This window comes from Neodiprion lecontei, chromosome 1, assembly GCF_021901455.1.
Source record: "Neodiprion lecontei isolate iyNeoLeco1 chromosome 1, iyNeoLeco1.1, whole genome shotgun sequence".
Taxonomy (NCBI): domain Eukaryota; kingdom Metazoa; phylum Arthropoda; class Insecta; order Hymenoptera; family Diprionidae; genus Neodiprion; species Neodiprion lecontei.
In genome coordinates this window covers 37,294,486-37,316,065 of record NC_060260.1, presented here as the reverse complement: position 1 = coordinate 37,316,065, position 21,580 = coordinate 37,294,486, and the positions used below count along the sequence as shown (strand labels likewise).

The window sequence follows — 21,580 nt, the reverse complement described above, 5'->3', positions numbered from 1 at the left end:
GGAAGATTACCGGTCGATTTCGATTCCGGCTTGAGTTTGCTCAGTTTAATTTCTCCGCTCACACATCGGCAACTGGATCAATTTTTAAATAACCAATTATCCAAACACGCAGGCGTGTTTCGCTACGGTGCATAATCAACTAACTCCACCTGTCAGCTGAACTTCTCGATTCTTTGCCAGATGGAAATTTCACACGTACAACACTGTGTCGTATCGAATGAAAATACATTCGATGCAGATGCGTGCGTGCATATAGGAACGAAAGAAAAACATTGAAAACGTAGTTGCTAACGTAGCCGTAATACACGCGCTCGGTTATGTAATAATCGATTGTATCATCGAGGCAGCAAGGTCGCGGGCTATAAAGTTATGCCAGTAAACCACATCCGTCTATACATTTATATACAACACACATACGCATACGTATGTATGTATAAATATAGAGACATATAAACGGGCATGTGTTACACATCATCTGTATATTTTTCCATTTATAAATGGGATGTGGATCGTCGGAGTTTTATGGTAATAACAAGAATTTGCAAACCGTGGATGATGATCTACCGGTTTTCAACGAGAAGAGAGGGGAAAAAAAAATGGTAAGTTATTTCTTTGCCACTTTATCATGTCTAGTTATTCGATTAATTAGTGGTTATAAAATAAGTAATTAATCGATCGCAAAAATAAATTGTTTGATTTGGTGTATAATTCATCGTTTTTTGCATACATATATATATATATATATATATAGGTATATAAGTCATGTTTAAATTCGACATTACAGACGCAGCTTTTACAAATCGTTTGTAAATTGATTTGGGATGAATTTATCTTCATCCTTTCAACTGGATGATAAATGGATGAAGTATACCTAATCACGCATCGCGATTGAACGTTGTGTTAATAAATCGTGTCTATTATTCTGCAATCAACGTGCGTTAGAAGCGTAAAAAATAATATTTATCACTCGTTGATGAATCTTTATAACAATCGTTATGAATACGATGGTTATAAATTTTCATTTTTTTTTCTTTTTTTTTTTTTTTTTGCTTAGCTCGTATAACGAATCAAGTTAAAGATCCAATGCAAGTATTATACGTATAATTAATCAAGACTTCGGTGTAAAATTTCATTCCCATTTATTATAGCGCGTGGTAGAAATCATCAGATATTAAAAGCAAACGTAATATTTTAAATCAGCGTGATCGAACAGTATGAAAGAAGCATATTTTTCAACTCAAGATATTTAGCACTGATTTTTCATTATCTAATTTCTCGCAAATCGTAACGCGTTGATTGCGATATTGCAGATGTAGACTGGTTTTTTTTTTTTTTCTTTCTTCTTCTTCTCTTCGCGTGTTGAATTTCAAACAGAAACGCGCGCGATTGGAGAAAAAAATATGTTTTTTCAATCGGTTGTTTTCAAAGTTTTCGCAATGTTATTCACTCGTTTGCCAGTTTAAATTCATTTCACACATCAATGCGGCTTGCAACGGTTGACGATATTGAAAATGGCATTCAGTACACAGTTCGGCGGACCGTAATACGCGTATGTATTTTTGCATGCAAATATTTTTTTTGTCAATACTTATTTTGCCGCTTGTTCACTTTACACATACGTGTGTTATTATTTTTTTTTTTTCTCTTAATTGTTTTGCAACGAACGAAACAAACCGGCTGTTCGAATATCTGTCATAGGTACGCATAAAATGCGTGATGAAAAGGTATATTGAAATAGTTAATAAATATCAGTTCGATATATTTAGCAAGAGGATAAAAGTGATAATCGAAGTATCTACAGCCGTGTAAGATTGATTGTGAGCTGTATAAAAATTCTTCACGGAATTGTAATATTACGTAATCATTCCGAGAATATCGTACTGCAATATGCATAATATCTACATACATACATACTACATTATACCAGGATAAAAATATACGTGTAATCACCCGCCCACTCCAAAATCACAATTATATCGATGATAACAGGGCAGGTTTGTACGTAAATGCCTAATTAACTTACATGATAATTTAAACCGGAACCATGACGTTGTTTTTTTTTTTTTTTTTCTTGTAATTTTAGGATAATTATAACGCGTGATGAAAAGAATTGAAAAAAAAAAGAAAGAAAGATAAAATAAAAAGGAAGGAAAAAAAACAACGACAAATGATGTACTTTTATTGCGTACTTTCACGTCGTGCGAGTGCTTCTTTTTTTTTTTTTTTACGCAATGATCACTACGTAATCATAATTTGATATCCAATTTTGGAAACAATTACAGATGTGAAATTAACCGCGACACACCATTTCAAGTGAAAAGCATTAACATAATATGATAACTAATCGAGATGAATTTTTGACACAACCTAAATTTCGCCCATTCTCGCTACTTGGAAAAAAAAAAATAAAAAAATAAGTAAGATTGTAACAAACGTGTATAATTTTTAAACACACACACACACACACATATGTATATTATACGGATGCGTTCGCTGTGTACGAATTTGAATGCGAATTCGAAAATGGGGGTTAATCTTGGCGAGAGTTAAGGAACAACATATACGTCACATATTATACACGTGCGTCGCAATAATTAGTGGGAATTTTTTGTCCAAGAAGAGAAGTCAATAGCGATTTGACACCGTCGAAAGGACATGTCATTGAACAAAACGTATTACGTAGGAATGTTTAAGACTGAAGAGAGAGAGAGAGAGAGAGAGAGAGGGAAAAAAAAATCAACGAACCGCATTCCGCAAAAATATAATAAATATAAGTACATACATATAATATACATATCAACGTCACGTGGATACTATGCAATCGTTTCTCCGCATCTCTTGTTTCCTCTTTTGGTCACGGTTTGTAGCACAAGTATTCGCACACGTATGTGTGTATAATGCCGTGTACACGTATAGATCGGCATTTCGCAGCCTGTGTCAAAAGACGTTTATACTTTGCGTGAGTTAAAGTCGAGTTAAAAGTAAAGTGAGCCTGGCGTCTGCGAGAGTCGCGAGAAGCGTCAGAGCGGATATCTTTAATCACCGTTCGTTCTAAATCGGTCGATAATCTCTGGCAATTTTCTTTTCCTCACATTATTTACCCGACTTTTTTCTTCCCCTCTCTTTGCGCTCCTCGGCTCTTTGCTGAATTATTGTTAGGTACACGCGGTTTAACTGCAGGGTAACGATATTCGCTCGACCCTCTTTATTCGCTGGGAAAAATTTCATTTGTTGCAGTAACGAGAAAAATTCAGTAAAACAGATATCGTTAAAAAAAAAACTGTTGGAATGTTGTTGGAATTAGGAAAAACGAGGTACGCGCAACCATTTTACGCTACTGTCGATCCTTTTTTAGTAATTGCAACGCAAAATCTGCTTGTTCGGTTTACTCTACTTTTATAGTTAAATAAGGCTTTAACGTCAATTTATTCTTGCACGGGCATTAAATTTTCGCAACAGTTGCAAAGAAAATATAGCAACAGTGATCGTAATGAGAAGGAACAGTAACGGATACTACACTTTGTGGTAACAGCTATAGAACTAATTATCATTTTCTACCTAGAACTACATTTTTCGATGGTGGTAAGAAATGAAAAAAGTTAAGGACTGAGCGGTAACCGGAAATAAAGATTTTCTCTCAGTATTCGTCGGATCGGTGGAGTTATTAATTTTTCCTTTTCAAATACACGGACACAGGCGTCGTTAATTTATACACTTTGATATTCGAAATGAAAATGAAAAAAAAATATATTTATTTTCGTAGTATAAATAGAAGAACATATTACGTTGAACCTGCAATCAAACGACGAGTGAAATTTATCGTTTCGTGATCAAAAATCCGTGCACGCACGACTTTGATTTTCATTTTACGCGATTACAACGGAATAAAATTGCTTATCTTTTGCCTCTGTAATTTGTCCGCAGTAATTATTTATTTTTCCCTTTTGTTTCTGTTCAAATTTGAATAACGAAGCTTACAGGACGCTAAATGTACACAAGTTTCTTTCTTCTTTATAAGTAAAACGTACAACGTTAAGCGACTTTGAAGAATCTTCACAGCGTTGCGTAACAGCTTGGGCAAAGAACAAGACGCGATATAAGTCGGCTGGTCTGCTCTTGTAATACGGTGCTATATATTGTTTAAATTCGCAAACTAGGTGTAATGACTAACGACAGGACATATCCCAATGACAGGATCTCCGTAATTTGACCTCACGCAAGTATTTTCGACTACACACTCGTCTGTAATATACCTATAAGTATATATATATATATAGTGTAAGTGTCTGGCGATTTTCGTTTCTCGTAGAATTTCATACGCGAAATAATTATGCACTACGGTGTAATAAAAACGATGAAAAACTGCTGTGGGAAGAAAACGACGATTGCTGCTGCCGTTGCTGCAGCAGTGCAGAATTAGGATATGATCATCAGCGTCTGCTGTGAGCTTTTCTTACGTCAGAAGCGGACCATTTAGATAAACTCGATGCGTTCCCATATATAGATCAATTAAGACAATACTGTGTCAAGTAGTCTGTACAGCTTCTGGTGAACTGCTCGGTATTGTGATGTACGGTAAACGCAAACTCTGATTATATCGTTGTTTGTTTGCTCCTCGAGTAAGAGGAGAGGAGAGGAGAGGAGAGGGAATGTCGTCTGACTCGCGAAACGGTCAGCCAAATCTGCGATACCTACCGTCTAAACATAGCCGAAGCGAGACTCCAAAACGACAAAAATTCTCCTTTCGTATCTCGTTCAGGGTTCCGTTGTAAAATTTTTTGTATTTTTATTTTTCTTTTGGCCGCGTTGCTTCGCATTGGTTCACTTTTAATTCCGTTTTTGAATTCGCGGTAATCCCCGACAAGAGTGATTGTAAAGAAATTTGGGGCAGGGTTGAAGTTCCGAATTTGAAAAGTTCCGAAAGTGCCAAATTCCGAATTTTTTTGGGGCGAAAATTGAAGTAAATTTATCAAACTTTGACGGAACATTGAAGTTTCAGGGGAGGGCTCAACGTTTCGAAAGTGCGAAGTTCCAAAAGTGCAAAATGCCGAAAGGGCGTAACTCCGACTAGTCAAATTTCGGAAAATGCGAAGATGAGAAAATCCAAAAATCTGAAACATCCAAATTTCGAATGATGGAAGATTTTCAGTTGCGTGAATTTTTGGCTTGGTGAAATTTCACCACTTTGATCTTTCATTGTTTTTGATTTTCGATATTTCTACGTTCGGAATCCCGGCCATTCTGATTTTCAATTTTTCTCATTTTTTCACCCACTCGTTGAGTAAATTACGCTGCGTGAGTATATTTTAATTTTTCGTAATTTCACTCCATCGAAACTTTATTTATCGGAATTTTGCTCCACCGAAACTTTACTTTTGGAAATTTTGCTCTGTCGTAACTTGAATTTTCGGAATCTTGCATTTAGGAACTTTGAACTATCGGCTTTCCGACCACTCGAAACTTAGATTTCTTTACTTCAAGATTTCGCCGTGAAATAATTCAACATTAGGCGCTTTCGGAATTTATCGCTTTTCAAATTCGAAACTTCAACCCCGTCCAATAATACCGCCACCATTTATATCCATACAATATCGACTACGCACGTGCCTTTGAATTAAATGTTACGTATACGACACAACAGACTATTGCAAGTAAATAATTCCTTTTCACCAAGAATATATTTAGCCTTACATTGTCGAGCGAATTGTTGCGTTGAAAGCTATATAAATAAGCCGATCAGTCAGTACGACGCATTTTCATTCCCGCATCACGTCATCTGTTCCAGCAATACGCTGCCTTGTATCTCAACGCGCATGTAGTACGAAAAGCGCACTGTTCGTTTTTACTGAATCATTGTCAGCCGCTGGTTTGTTACAGTTGATACAACACGAGCTGTCCGCTTTACAACGACAAGCATGTAATTCCATGGAGTGTTGAACGAAGCCAAGTTCACCGCAAGTTTCTCTGCCGTTCATGCTTATCATCGACGCGTGTCAAAGTCGCGATCATCGGTTGATAGATCGATCGTTTCGGTAAAACTTTCATCAACGATCTCACTTTTACGTTGAAAGATATTTCGCGTAACGTGGATTCCGCGACGCTCTAAGAATCTGCGAATATTGTTTACTCTGGGTTTCCACTTCCAAGGAGACGGATGACTTCGGGTCTCGATGTATAGGACAAACCATGGACTCGATTGGACGTTGCACCACCTACCGCAGACCACATTGGTGCAAAAACATCTCAAGAGAATAGAGAAACTGTCAAATAGTGATGGACGGAGGTCGAAACGACACTGTAGGTACGTATAGTCCCGGTGACGAAGCGTTCACAACCAAATAATGGTGGACCCACGTGGAGAAGATCGCTGGTGTTTCTCCTCGATCATGAGGTGCATCCGATCCGATCCCATTCCATTCCATTCCATTCCATTTCATTCCATCTCGTAGCACCGAAGCGTTACATTGCACACGAGCTTAGGCGACGCACCAGCAACTCAGGTTTAATCGGATGATTATTCTGAGATCACTCTTATACAGTAAATGATAGTAGCCGGCCGTTTACCGTTTGCCGGCTGCCGCCGAGCGTCGTGGATATTATTACTCGAGGTTTGGTCTGTTTTAACGTCGCTTCTTGCCGCCGCCAGAGAAGCGTTTAACGGTGTACCTTGTACGACATGGATCATCCAGCCTCTTCGCAGATTCTTGAGAGAGTCGCGTGATGTCGGTGAGCTTTGATCGATCCGCTTTAATCAAGGTCGAAGCTTCAATCAACCCCTTATCGGTCATTGGTTTGCACGTGTATCGGGACGAGAGAGAGGTTCGGAAACGGTAGGGTAAATTCATTTTTCAACATTCTCACAAACGGTTCTCCGTCAATGACGTTCGCCGAGCGGAGATCGCATGTCGTGTATACGGACTCGAGACGAGGATAATGAGCATATTTTATCATTCTGCCTCGGCCTGCTCCACTTTTCACGTGTTAAACGACGGTGCTTTGATCGTTTGTCCAATCAAGCCCGATGTTCGCCAAACGGAACTTGTCCAAGAATCATTTCTGCCCGGTTTTCTACCGGCTTGTAACATGCCTCAGATATTCCTACAGAAAAATTTCACCTCATTTTATTCTCACTTCATATTGTTAGAAAAAAATAAATAAACTCGCGTTTGCACATTCGTGTGATATAATATAATAATATAATAATTCGTGTAGTAAGTAAAAGACGGAAGAGAAAGAGAGAAGAAACCTTTTCAATTTTGGCTGGATTGCGAGAGCGGAAATATTCGACGATAAGAAACTTTCTTGATTCCGCGCTGCTTTCTGATTCGGTTCCAAAGTATCTCTAAGATTTGTAATTTCTTCGTCAAGTTTACTCAACGTAATACAGAAGGTACAAAAACTGTCGGAAGTCAGGCGGAGATTAGGTTAATTTCCGTTTTGGCAGGGATTAGCGTGTATGCGATTGATGAAATTTTGGCAAAACTTGGGACGTAAAGAAGATGCGAAAATCCTTATCGTCCAACCCCTCTCAAGAAAATTGAATTAATTTTCAAAATATCTTCAACGATTCGTTGACGTTTGACACGCGAATTTTCAAGAATATGACGCATGACGGAGCCTGGCGACAAATTTTATGTAGAAGCGACGTTTCAAACCGCGCTCATAAATCATGTTTTATTAGATAATTAGACGTTAAAAAAATCTGTCGAGGCGATGAACGCGCCCACCGCGGTTCGTACACGCGATCATTATTATCTACATTACACACAGACAAGTTCCGTTACGACTAACCGCTGGCGCATGCTTATCTCTTCTTAACTACCAATCAAATCGAATACTATATATTTATACGGTGTATGGATGTATAACATAATACCGACCGACCCTGCAGATTTAACTTCGGGCCATAGCGATGTGCTTTGAATAATACTCCAGGCGTACGGAAATACCTGATCCTAAACAAGATCGCATAAACGGATTTATAACCGGTTACGAAACAGCCTTCTTTGGGTTTCAGAATATTAAGGAGAGCAAAACGTATCCACTGGATCTGGATGTGAGGGAGAGCTTTGTCCGCTGCATAGAAGGCTCGGTGCAGAATTGTTTGAAATTCGACATTACTCTCGGACTCTCGACAGGTTTACTTTTGACTCGATGATATTTGATGCAAAGTGCAAACATGAACAGTTGCTGAATTAAAAATTGGGGAAATAGTTGACTCGGTACTATATTCATCACTTTGCAAATCAATGAAATTACTGCAAGTATCTAACAATAACCAAGGTAAAAATATTTTGTCGTTAATATTCTCTCTTTTTCTGCTTAACGAAACGGTCTCTTTATTGTTAGTGAAATTCCATCCAATCGCACTGTTTTATTAGTTTTATAATAATTTGTATAAAATCTTCTCTAAACGTTTTACGAACCGTGTCCGAAATCCTTCCGAGTTTTATCAACATTTCACGATAGAAGCACAGGGTCGAAGAATACGAGATACGGTGATTCTTGTTCGTTGTAAAGTTGTGTGAATTTCAAACTTTTTTATCAAATCGAGAGTTTATCGGTACCTAAAGACAGTCCACCGTTTTTCTACAAGACCTGAAATTTCCCCGATACCAAAGGTCCGAATAGGCGAATGAATAATCGTTGAGATAAGGAAAAAGTAATTCTAGACTAAAACCAACACTTTTCCCGCATCACCGAAATTGGCTGTATAAAGGGACTAAATCCACGGGATCCCGATAAGCGATCCTGATCCTCATAATCCAAATGATAAGGAAGTGAAGATCGTGTCCTGCGCCATGTGCGCAGTTGAGGTAATAAATTTATCAAGAAAGAAATCGAGAAAACCAAAAGACAAAACTGCGTCCGTTCACCTGAAAAATACAGGTTTCCGTCGATCGGTTAAACAGCAAAGATTATACAACAACAACAACAACAACAACAACAACGACAACGAGCGGAAGTCTATCCGTTGTGCCCAGAGTATAATTGACTCAGTAATGCCGCATAAATCGGTAACGTCATTGTATTTACGACTGAATTCTTGAAGCTATCTCCGTCATCGTTACGTACACACCATGCTTGGCGTAATTAATGCGATAATTCTTAGACCAATGAATGAAATTTCACGTGCGTAGTAAGCTAAATTTCACGGTCGTTATAGAAACGTGATCGGTTATTCGTACGTCAAATATAATCGCAAACTAGACTTACTAATGTGCCAAATAGTAGCCGAAATTGGACCACGATATTGTTATACGTTTAACGCACTCACCAATGATCGAGATAAATACTTACAGAGGCAATGTATCGGCGGGTTATAATGTATACCCTCCCTTTTCCCCGTGCAAAATCACGCATCTATGATCCTGCTGATCGTAAGAATGATCGGTATTAAATATAAGTAGATACGAAATTCGATTTTTACCAATTGAACTTATGTATCGGGGAAATTGATTTTTGTTCATGTGGGCAGATCGATTCTCGCTGTTAAAGTTATTCGATAATCTGATATATCACGCGCGACGATTGTTATTCGATTTGTTTCGGATAAAAACGAATTTCAGCGTGAAAACGTATCTATCACTGTGTTATTTATATTAGAAAAATATCACAGTCATTTTCATTTCAGATCATTGATCCATAAGTACAGAAAAAAAAACAAACAAATTCACGCTTCGTTCGAAACTAAATTCAATTGTCCAAACTGTTTTATAATTCTTCCAATATCGGCTATACGTGTATATCCGATAAAGTTTCATATAACGGCGTTCGATATACAATGAAACGAGTTTAGTGTTATTCGCGAACATCTGGATTTGATCAGAACCGTTGAAAAACCAACAGCGATAACTGGATATAATATAAATATATAGAATACATATCTACGAGAGATATGTAAAAGATTGTTGTCCGCAGCTCTGCGGGAAATGGAATCGAGAACAATCCAATCCTGTCAAACGAGACAGAATTTCCGACAGCTGAATCGGCGATAAAAATTGTATTGTTTATGAAAATACGTCGTTGCACTTGCAAGCCCGACGTGTTATTGTCACGCTTCGGCTTCTAAAAAATGTTTTCTTCACATATATTTACAACCGCAGACCGTATCTTCGATACGTACAAGTTATTGCGGAGAAGATGTAAAATACGGATAGACAGAGGCGAAGTGAACGTTGCACGTCACCTTGTATGCTCACCGAGTTTTGAGCCAAACAAGTTTTTTTTTTTTTTTTTATATTGTTTCGTAAATCGTATTTCCCTATTTTGTTCGTTGTTTTCCGTTGTCTGTCTCTACTTCGTTTATTTTTCCCAGACTCTCGATGCTTATATACGCCTGGTAATCCCTGGCGCTTAATTTCCATAGCGAAACGTCGCGTAACGTTAGACCAATTGCAGCCTGTAACTTATACGATTGCCGGAACTAATCGCACGGCCTGTATCTACGTTCTACCGTTAAACCGGCAACGAGTTTTCGCTTCGAGTCTTACAGACGGCTAACTTGCTTGTATTGGCTGCAGTTAAGTTTAACAGGTTCGTTCCGAATGGAACGGTATATGTAATATACGTTGATGTACTCGTGCAAGAAACGCGATGAAACTTATCGGCAAGGAGAGAAGAAATTTGTAGGAAAAAATTTAAGTTAGAATGGAGAAAAATGATAAGAAATTTTTTGTACCTTTCGGACGTTTCGTCATTTTCGCTTACGTACGTTTAATGTAACTTGATACGTGTACCGAGATCGCGCTGCAATGAAATGGATTTAAGTAATCGATCGCACGATGTTTCGTTAAATATTTCTCATTCTTATCTTTATTTATAAATTGCGTGAAAGAAAAGCGAATCAAGCGATGAAAATCTGTTGGCCTGAACGGAACATCCCGAGAACTTCTCGCTATATTCCCGTTATTTGATAATTAGAAAAATTTTCAGAAGATAGAAGAAATATTCCAATTTTAACAAAGATTTTCCCCGAAGTTCGATCAGTTCAAAGTCAATCCAAGTTTTGTCTACATTGATACCTTCGGCTATCGATTTATTGCCATGCGCAGAAATGTAAAGTTTCGCAAATAACTGAGACACGGTTGGGAATATTTTTCTAAAAAATCTAATTAGCTGGTCCAGAGTCATTGAATAAAACCATTGATTCGTTCATTCTCATTATTTTTGGTTAAAATATGATTGACGAAAAATTGTAGCGAAATCACAAATTTCGATCCTATTAATTTTAATCGTTTTCTTTTCCGAATGCAGAAAAGCGGACTGTTTAAAAATTGAACGTCAGGTAAATCGCGACAAAATCGTGCATGTATTTTTGGGATGAGACACCATTCCGTTTGCAACGCCGAGACGTAATTCCGTGTTAGCCTAGGTTAGGGGAAAGTCCGAGGATTTTGTTTCACTTTAAATTCCCAGCTCCCGCATTAACGCTGATATTACACGCGTGCATAAATACGCAAAGCATTAAGGAGATAAGGTTACGCGGAATCCGTGTCACTCTCTTTGGCACCGTCTGGCGCACTGACAATGACTGGTAAATTTCTAAAAACCCATCCTCGGCAGGCGTTGGTTTAGTTTCACACGCCGGGATGATGATTAATACACGTATCTCGGCTTGCGGGATGCGTAATTATAACGTATAACGTATTTAACGAAGTACGTTGGATGCGTAAAATGTTAGAGGACGGAAATAATTGCGTATCCTGCCATTGGCGGGGGAAATTAGCGGAGGTATGATTAAAGTTTCACCAGCTGAGGTCTGAGTCACCTGCGGTGTAAGGCTGTGGGTACGTGAATGCATTCGCATTCCGAATGCGAAGATTTCGCGATTAGCGTGAAATTCATCGCGGCAATGTTCGCCACTGGCTCTCACAGTTTCCTTCCTAATTTCGGTGATTTGATAACGAGATATCTACCGGGGAGATATTCGGTCGCGAAAGTGTAACGGACCAAAATTATCTCGACTGTACGTCTGGATTTTCTTTTTTCGTTAGATCTGCGAATACAGGTGAGAGGAATTCTTCAGTAATTAACGATACCGAGAAATAAATGGACCTATGAAAAACGAAGAAAGAAATATAAACAGCAACGAAAAAACGAGCAAAACGTTTTGTAATTTATCGTGCCTAAATAAGTGTACAACAGCCAATTGTAATAAATTGAAAACGAAAAGTCGCAAATTAAATTATAGAAAAAATTCCGAGAGTCACGATTTTTCTTCGAATTCTTATTCGAATCAATTGATTGGGCCGTTTGTTCGGAGTTTAGGATACACGTAAACCGGAAGTGTGTAAAAACTTCAAAAGTAGGTGTCGTTACAAGTCTCTAACGAATACTTGATGTATTGTTAAAATTTCGTCCAAATCGATAGAACTATTTTTGGTTAATTCGAACTACACGAGAAACTTGCTAAAAAGTTAAAAAAATTCATTATTCCGTAACCGGAAGTGATGGAAGTTTGAAAAATTTCATGGATAAATTTCTCACCAAACTCTACGTAGAGTATTTACTTTCAAAATTCATAAAATTTAGAAAACGATAAATATAATATGAATGCGAATGAACGCGTTTCGAAATCGAAGAGAATTTCCTGTTTTCGAAACGAGTGAGCCGTTTTCTTTTTCCTTCTCTAATTTTTGCATCCTTCTCTTTTCAAAGACTCACCGAAAGCTGGAACAGGGATGTATAACCCAATGACCCGCAGCCTTTTGTCGTATACGTTCCTTCATCAGAGCTTTTTTACTGCCGAACAATTTCATGGCCAGTTTGTTATCCGTCGGTTGAAATAGGGCCTGCAGTTGGTTCTTGAGGAAACTCTGCTTGACCTCCTGACCCGGAAGTCCCGGGCCAGGCTCCTCCTTCGGGGTTCCATAGAGCGAGACATCGTCAACCCCGAAGTGAACCTTGCCGCTACCCTTGTAGTTCATCTCGTTACCTGCGCAAAGGAGGAAACGTAAATTAAACCATAAATAAAATCTTCGAAAGGTATAATAAGCCGTAACAAACGTTTCTCCACTAACGATAACTGCTTTATTGGTATATTTTTCCGCTATATTGTTTTCCATTGCTTTTCTCTTTCCCTTGTCCTTCTTTATTCGGAGGTGAAAATTCATTGTCGATACTTGAAACGTTCAAGAAACGATGTGTCGTTTTTGTTTTTTTTTTTTCTTCCATGTTTCATTCTTTTGTTACGAAACATGAGCGTGAATGGAGGGGGAACTCGTCTACTCATTGAATTTCGAATCAATCAACGATTCTATTTTATCCTCCCACTCGAAAACGACGCGTGAATATATTTTTCTTTCTTCCTCGTTTTGTTATATCACATTTTTGTATCGATCGACATACAACCGCAAAAAATTCAGGGACTTTGGACCGCGTGATTTGAGATTGTTTTTAGACTCAAATTTTTCACACTGTGTTGTGATATTCAATTTATTTACAACGAAATATTGCTTCTCACTTGCGTTCTATTTCGAACATTCGACGATTATCTCAACTTATCGTTAGTACTCTAAGGGAGCAATTATCTTATCGACATTCGTGGAAAAATATACACATCGCAAGAGCTCGGAAGTTGCCCGACATGCAAAGGAAGCTGTTACCGGTCAAGACAAATCTATTTCGAATATGTATGGCACGAAACTACGCGCGTTAAATTAAAGAACCCGATGAAATGTTGCTCCGTACCTAATAAGTATCATTGACAACTTGAAACGTACTTAAAAATTCCACCAATAATCTCTCGTTTCGTAAAGAACATTTTCGAGATTATGATTATACGTATATATTATAATATTATCAATCTTCATTCGTATATTTTTGACTGTAAAACTATTGGTAATATCTTGCCTAACCTAACCTAACTTAACCTGTTCCGAGATGGCTTACAAATTCCGTTATATTTCGAAAACTATTGATCTGATTGTAACGAAGCGGAGGCTAAATTTCGGCCGCAGCTTGTCGAAAGAAAAATAAAAATCGGTCAAGCGTAGTTCTGGATCTATGAACGAACACACGTCAAAAAGACTGCGAGTTTAACACGAGTAAGGAAGAATAGGAAGAAGATAACGGAAAAGTTTCACGATCATCGATGAAAAATGATAATCAACGACAACGAATACGAACAACAGCGACTGACCATTCCGATTGTTTATCCCGCGTCGTTTGTAGGCGGAATGACTAAACGAAAACAGGCACTTGAAATTCCGCGAAGCGCGAGCGCGTTTTTTCCGCGATTGCGACGAGAATTCGAAGGATGATATTAAAGGCGTACACCGTGTATACAGACGCAACAGAGGCACAAAGGAGGAATCGTTTATCTACCAGTATCGGCAAGGAAGTCGGTGATGAGCAAGGTCTCGTCGTCTAGAGCGGTGACGAGGCTGTCCGTGCAAGTGTTGGTGTTCTCGATGCTAATTTTGATACTGTCATCCTTGTTGAGTCGCGGATGATTGTTGTTGTGGTTGTTCTGTTGGCTCAGGTGATGATGAGGCGACCTGACCGACTCGGTGCTGCTCGTGTGGAGGCCGCCGACTCCGGTGGCTCTTCCGTTTACCAACCTGAGGCTCGGGGCTCGCCTTCCGCCGCCTCCGCCGGAAGTCACTCGACCGCCCCCGCCTCCGCCTCCGCCACCTCCACCTCCTCCCCCGCCGCCGTCGCCCTCCCTGAAAAACGCGAAATACAAGTTGGGACAAAATAAGAAGAAAGAAAAGGACGAGAGAAGCGATCCTTCGAATTCGGACATTTTTTTCACACCGTACGTGGACGGGGAAAATTTTTGCATTAACCCACTGTCGTACATTTATGTTGTATATTGCACTGTGCAAAATTTCATTTGTTACAGTAACTAGAAAAATTCGAGTAAAACAGGTGTCGTTGAAAAAACTGTTCGAATATCGTTGAAATTACGAAAAACGAGGTACGCGTAAACATTTTGCGCTATCGTCGATCGTTTTTTGTTTATTGCAACGCAAAATCGGTTTCTGAGGTTTACTCTACCTTTTTTAATTAAACAAGGCTTCAACGTCAATTTATTCTTGCACGAGCATTAAATTTTCGCAACAGTTGCAAGAAAATATAGTAGAAGTGATCGTAACGAGAAAGAACAGTAACGGATACCAGACTTTCCGGTAACGGCTAGAAAACTAATTTTCTTTTCCTGCTCAGAACTATATTTTTCGATTGTGGTGAAAAATGAAAATAGTTAAGGACCGAGCGGTAACCGGAACTAAAAATTTCTCTCAGTGCAGCAACTCGACAGGTTTTGATATAATTGTTTCTTAATTTATATGTAGTTTCATCTGGGATGTATTGGTGCAATGGAAATTGTGAAAGCTCCGTTCAGTGTCATTGTTTCATTTCTTCGCAAAATGATTGTTGAATACTGGATATTAAGATATTTTTACACTATCAGTTTCTTTCTTCGATTCCCGAGACAAATATCCAGAAATTTATAATATCTTTGTTTCGATCTCTTATAATTAGGTTAGTTCAAAGATGTGATATATTTCATTTACTTTTCACCATTCCTTTTTTACTTCACTTAAAATATTCTACATCTTGCGAGAATCATTGTCCAGTCGTTTGGCGATAAAAAGGAAAAAAAAAAAATGTCAACTTTTGAAATTACTTTCGATTTTCCAAGTTTTGAAAAATTTGCAAGAAGACAGATCGGTAAAAATGCATCAACATTCATAACTCAAAGACCGCTGCACGATGAAATATCACCTAATAATATTTCAACTATATTGAAAATAAGTAAATAAATAAATAAATAAATGACGTCAGTTTCAACAATGATAACGATGATAAAAGCTGATCAATTCTAATCGCTAGATCGTTTACCCCCCCGATCGGCACGACATTCAAGGAATCTAGGACTTGACAATGAGACATGCGGCTGGATGGCGTGCCCTCGCCTTCCTTACGAGCGTTTTAATAATTAGTTCTCTATAGGTCATGGACGATGCGACGACCTTTCAGATCGGAGTATGCGAGGGCATCAATTACCTGCACAGGTCGCCTTTTTTACAATCTCGTTTCTACCGTCGGCGGCTACAAACGATCAGCAAAAATTTGCGGCTGCAGCCTCGTTCAATATTTATTGTTAGCCATAAATTCATCTTTTTTCATTCGTCATCCGGAGGTGAAGACTTTTTGTGTCGTTATTATTGTTATTTTATGGGAATTTTTCAATACAATGTTGAATATTTTTAAATCCTGCCGTTGATATCTCATCTGATCGTGAACTTGTAATGGAAAACAATGAAAAAAATTAAAACTACACCCGGTATATTTTGCGCAAAAAGTCATTCCAATTGCTGATATATTGAATTCTGATTTTGTTGATTGCTTTCTACGATTAATTTTCCTCAACCTGTTTTTCACAAATAAGTTGGTAACGTTAAAGAAACGAGAGGTGACAAAAATTAAGAAAAGAAAAAACGTCGTTGTGCAAATCTGAAAATTACTCTCATGTGTGCAAATTTGTGAAATATATCAATCCTACATATTTTGCTTACGATTACGCTGCACTGAATTTCACACAAAATAAACATCAGTTGCAGGAAAAAAGTGAAATTTCCCAAAAAAATGCATCGTTTGTACGATATTGTAACGTTACAAGAACTCGAACATTTAACCCCGCATGCGAATAAGATGAAAAAAAAAGATAGATATGTGATAGTAGAGGAAAGAAAAAGAAAGAAAAAAAAATTTTAACGATTCAATTACCTGTTTAGCATTCGAACGAGATTATAGTAATTAAATTAATGAATGACCGTGATTTTGCAACGGCGGAACTAATTCGAAGATACGTGAGTACTGACCTAGGATAACCCAGCGGTTCCACAATTCTCGGCGATAATACAGGACACTTATCTTTTTTACCACTTGTTTATTACCTCGCATTCTTGTTAGTCTGTTTGCTTGTCTGTCCGGTGTAAAAAAATTTTCTAAACCCTGATAAGTTGCGGAGTTTCATTTTTATCTAACTAATTATCCTGCCTCACATCCCACGACATCCTTTCACAAGCAACGAGCCATCCTTAACCTATAGCCTCTAACGAAAGGTGATTTCTTTTTTTTTCCACTATCTTTTTATCTTTTCAACGGTTCTTCTCTTCTCGAAACTGCACAGTTCCTGTTACAGAGATTAAAGAACGAGAGGAGAAGAAGGAAAAAAGTTAAAAAAAAAAAAAAAGGTAAAAGGAGTTGGCGATAAAATAATAATAAAAAAAAAATCTGAGGGTACGACTGACTGCGGTAGCAGCTAGATTGAAAATCCTCCGGTTTATACGGTGCGGTGCAAGGAGATGCGTCATTAATAATCCTTGGGTGTCCGATATAACTAATTCCAGAATCTTCACGAAGATTTACAATCCGTTCGCTAAGAAAATTATCCCTTTTCTGTTTTCATCATTATTTATTTATTTTACTTATTTTTTTTTTGACCACTCGTCTTCATCTTACCGCCGCCTCATTTTTTCACATTTTTTTTTATTCAAATAGAATATACTCGCCGCTCTCGGTTCTTCACTTTACCAAACTCATTAAACTTTCCCACCCGAGTATCGTATATAAAATACGTATAATTATACTTTCGTGTTCCGTAAGGCCGCAGCTACATATAATATGTGAGATATTTATATAGAAGCGAGCTGAAAAGTTGTGAAATGAATGCAATAATAATTAGGGAGCGTAATTGTAATATATATACGTATACATAGGTATATAATAGCGTAAATAGACCGAGCAAAGTGGTTCGATGAAAACGCGAGGGATGAAGTGCACGATTAAGATAATATTGTATAAATCATATTTTTCACAATCGGTTTACACGATAATAAATACGTGATTACACAGGCGGTTTGAATCGGAGATGAAAGGGTTCTTTGGAAAATTAAACTTGCTTATTCGAGTGCCTCGGATAAATATGATAAGCTGTTATTATTGGCGGGGTAATGAGAATCAGTGTGACGGTTATTGATTGAAATTCTGACCCCAATACAATCGGAAGCTCAATAAACTGACCGAGGAGCAGAAGCGTTGCACGAACCTTGCCTAGGTATACATATATATATACGCGTTATATGTTACGCGATAATAGGCGTGTATAGAAAAGAAGCATAGAAAACCTTACCGGGTTTCTGTAATAATAAAAATTTTTTGTAACGCGTTATACTCGATATACGATTCGAATTCGCCGGATAATCCAAACGAATTATCAATCTGCATTTAGATTTATGCCTGCGCATGTGTTAGACAATGTTCGCGCTACGAACGTGCGATTATCGCGATTCGCTCGGACGTCAAGGCGTTATTATTAAAATCCTTGTCGCAGGTTCGCGGCACGTTGATTGAAATTCTGACCTCAATATCTGCGGTCGAAAGTTAGTTGAATTAAACAACTCGACGTGGTTGAAGATTACGCAATTATACCGGAGCAAAGATGATTCATTCTTGATCGATGCGTTAGGTATATCAACGCGCGATTATTGAGCTTCGAAAGTGAAATAGTCAATTTCAAAGGTCAATTTGTCATCGATTTTTTCGAATCTTGCAGTTTTATTCTCTCGAGTCTTTTTTCTTTTTCCTTATTTTAGTAAGGAAGAGAGAAGCGGAGAAATTGGCAACTTTTGTTTTTGAGGTAAAAACTCGGAACGAACGATATTCTCGCTAATCGATCGGAGATAGCGATGCACCGCGTGTTAGCCTTGAAAAACGAGCAGGAAACTGACGCAAAGAAAGTATGGGCTGAAAAAGCGGAGTATCATCAATGGCGAAGAATTTCATTTATTGTAATGTTTGCTAGAAAATTCTAGTGAAATGGGCATCGCTGCAATAACGGTTGAAATCACATCGTTGAAATTTTTAATTCCGGTTACCGGAAAAATTTAAAATAAAACTTAACGGTCCAGAATGAATTTCGAACATTTGACATATTTCCCGAACGGACGAGTTTTTTCTACCGACAGCCGAATAAATCGGATGATAAAGATAGAAAAAATAAATAAAAATAAAATATAAAGCTGAACATACCGAGCGGATAGTTTTCCGCGACAAAGATCCGTTGATAAAGTGAAACTATGCGGCCCGACGAATCGTTCGAATTGCATACTGAGCTTTTTTCCGTTTCAATTGTACACGGATTAAAATGAGCTAAGTTCTCTTGTGGACGACTGAAATTATGTGCCAAATTTTGCGACGACTCGGAACGATTTACGATCGCTTACGAGTTTGAAACTGAGCGAAATACAAAGATTGATTAATAAAGCTTTCGAGGATCGATGGAGTTGGAAATGTACAAGAATTAAGAATAAGTATACAAGCCCGCGATTCGAGGTGAAGAGACGCTTCAGATCAGCAAAGTAAGATTCGCTCGTTGAGTAAAAAATTATTAAGAGCTTTTTTCTTTTTTTTTTTCATTCTTTATTTTTCGCGCGCGTCCGTTTTTTTTCTTTTCTTTTTTTTTTTTTTTCTTCGCCGGAATAATGAATTCGTGGACTATCAATCGGTCGCTCGGGTACTCGCCGATCTTTCGATCTCAACGACGAGGCTTCGACGATCCTCGACAATAATTTCAAGGATCTAAGTACGCGGTGGGCGAAGGACCTTCGCTCTACTCGCCTCGGGGCTTCCTAAATATACAAGTATAGAACCGTTAGCAGCGTGACGAAAGACCTTTCGTCTGCAATTTTTAACACCCGAGGACATAGTCACGATTTTTCACCGAGGGCCGAGCTCTCTCAAAGCTTCGAGATATCGATTTATTAATTACATGTTATATTTATAAATAACCGACCGATCAATAAGCTCGATCATTTTTCCCCGCGGTGACTGAAACATGGCGAAAATTTATTTTTTACGTAAATTCTGTCGTTCAATTATCTGAAATATCTGATACCGAACGTGCGTTTACACCGGGAAGAAAAAAATCGCGAAAGAATTTCGCATCGCTATAAAAGTCCATTTTGCAAAAACGCGATATGATCAATGGGTAGAATTTTCACCAGACTGAGGATGATAAATCGCAAATTCCTCAAGGTGATTACAACAACTGGACCGATAGATATTTGCATCGTAAATCGTAGAAACGTTTGTCGGCCTGTTTGTTAACATCGCACAAGATCGTTTGTTTCTTCGTTCTATTTTGACTCAGAAATGCTGGGGAGAAAAAAAAGCAACGCGCGACGAAAATATCGAGCCGGTGACGATTAACGCGACCATCCGTTTTTTTTTTTTTTTTTTAATTATGTACATTATAAAAAAGGAAGGTGATAAGCAGAAGCTGTTATTCCACTGACTAAAAGCATCATCTCTTATGAATTCGCGTTAAACTCACGGCTTGAAAAGTTTATCAATTCACATATACGTCTGGCGGGTCGTTGTTTCTTTTTTGATTGTTTATTTATTTATTTTTTATTTCTGCAATTATTTACCCGAGAAAGAAAAGATTGTCGAATCCTCTTGAATCCTCGATGTTTTTATCTTCGGTGTTAAAGTCACCGGTATAATTCGATGTCGAATTCCAAATTGTCGGCGGTATAAGACGAATATGGGAAAAGTGTTGGATCACCGACGAACTGCAATTCCGAAGGTGAAAACGTCAGTTTTAAACTAGATAAAATAAAGACTCCGTCTACAGAGGTTGGTCTTGCTCCGATGTAATACATTTTCAAGAAGGCTGCGGAGGCGACGAGAGGAAGTTATAATAGAGATTCGGGAAGCCGTAGATAATCGCGTAACGCAAACAATCCGCAGCACGGATTACATAAAATATGATATAACCCCGCCTTGTTAACAGTTAATAATCATTTCCCCCCGTGTTAGAAAAATACATTTTCCAAGAAGGAGGAAAAATCAGCGTTTCGTTCGTATAAATTTCTTCAAACGTCTCGCGGTCTTCCTCTCACCTCGTGCCGCAAACGCAGTTTTTCACGCAAATTTTCAACGGCTCTTAAACCGCGGATCGTGACTCGCGACAGATTTCATAATATATACGTCCGCATTACGTTCTCCTCGACTTTAGCACTGGTACTAAAAACCGAGTGAAACAGAATCGTAGGAACGTCGTCCGAAACGAGATAAGCTCGCATACGTTAACGGCAAACAACCAAGCGAATGTCTAGAGAACACGCGGCCTTGACCTCTGTTTGATATTTGAAAGTCTACAATGCAGATATCCAAAGTTAGCCATTTTCGCTTCCACACACCGCAGACTCGACGACGCGGTGACAAAGTCGACGAGAGAATTCGTGAAAATTTAACAACCCAGTGAATTCTGCATCACGTTATACGAGCGAATGTCAATGTCAATATTCCGGTGTGGTAAATTTTGGAAAACCTTGTCCGACGCTGAACACAGTTCCTAATCCCGTCTTTCAGCGGTGTAATATTTAATACCTTGACAATCGGTACTTCACCAGATTTCCTCGTCCATTTACGATCCCTGCCGCTTTTATTTTACAGCAACGGTTTTATTTTTATTTTCTTGCTTTTTTCTCTTTGTTCCCCCCCCCCCCCCTCCTTCATACATCGTCCTCTCCGAAGCCTCGAAGAGCACGGAAGATCCCGA

At 38.3% G+C, this 21,580-nt stretch overlaps 1 protein-coding gene across 15 annotated transcripts in view; it reads right to left on the bottom strand.

Moving 5' to 3' along the window:
• LOC107225713 (potassium/sodium hyperpolarization-activated cyclic nucleotide-gated channel 2) overlaps positions 1-21,580 on the bottom strand; it is a 167,109-nt gene that overhangs the window by 45,071 nt on the left and 100,458 nt on the right. For 13 of the 15 annotated variants that reach the window (XM_046741966.1, XM_046742001.1, XM_046741981.1 and 10 more), the window contains exons 1-2: positions 14,329-14,764; positions 12,667-12,937 (exon numbers count right to left, since the gene is read on the bottom strand). In XM_046741966.1, coding sequence (XP_046597922.1) covers positions 12,667-12,937; positions 14,329-14,749 — 692 coding nt within the window. In that variant the 5' untranslated portion in view covers positions 14,750-14,764. Of the gene's footprint in view, positions 1-12,666; positions 12,938-14,328; positions 14,765-21,580 lie in introns of those variants that run through there. The other 2 variants (XM_046741971.1, XM_046741976.1) reach the window with 1 other exon arrangement.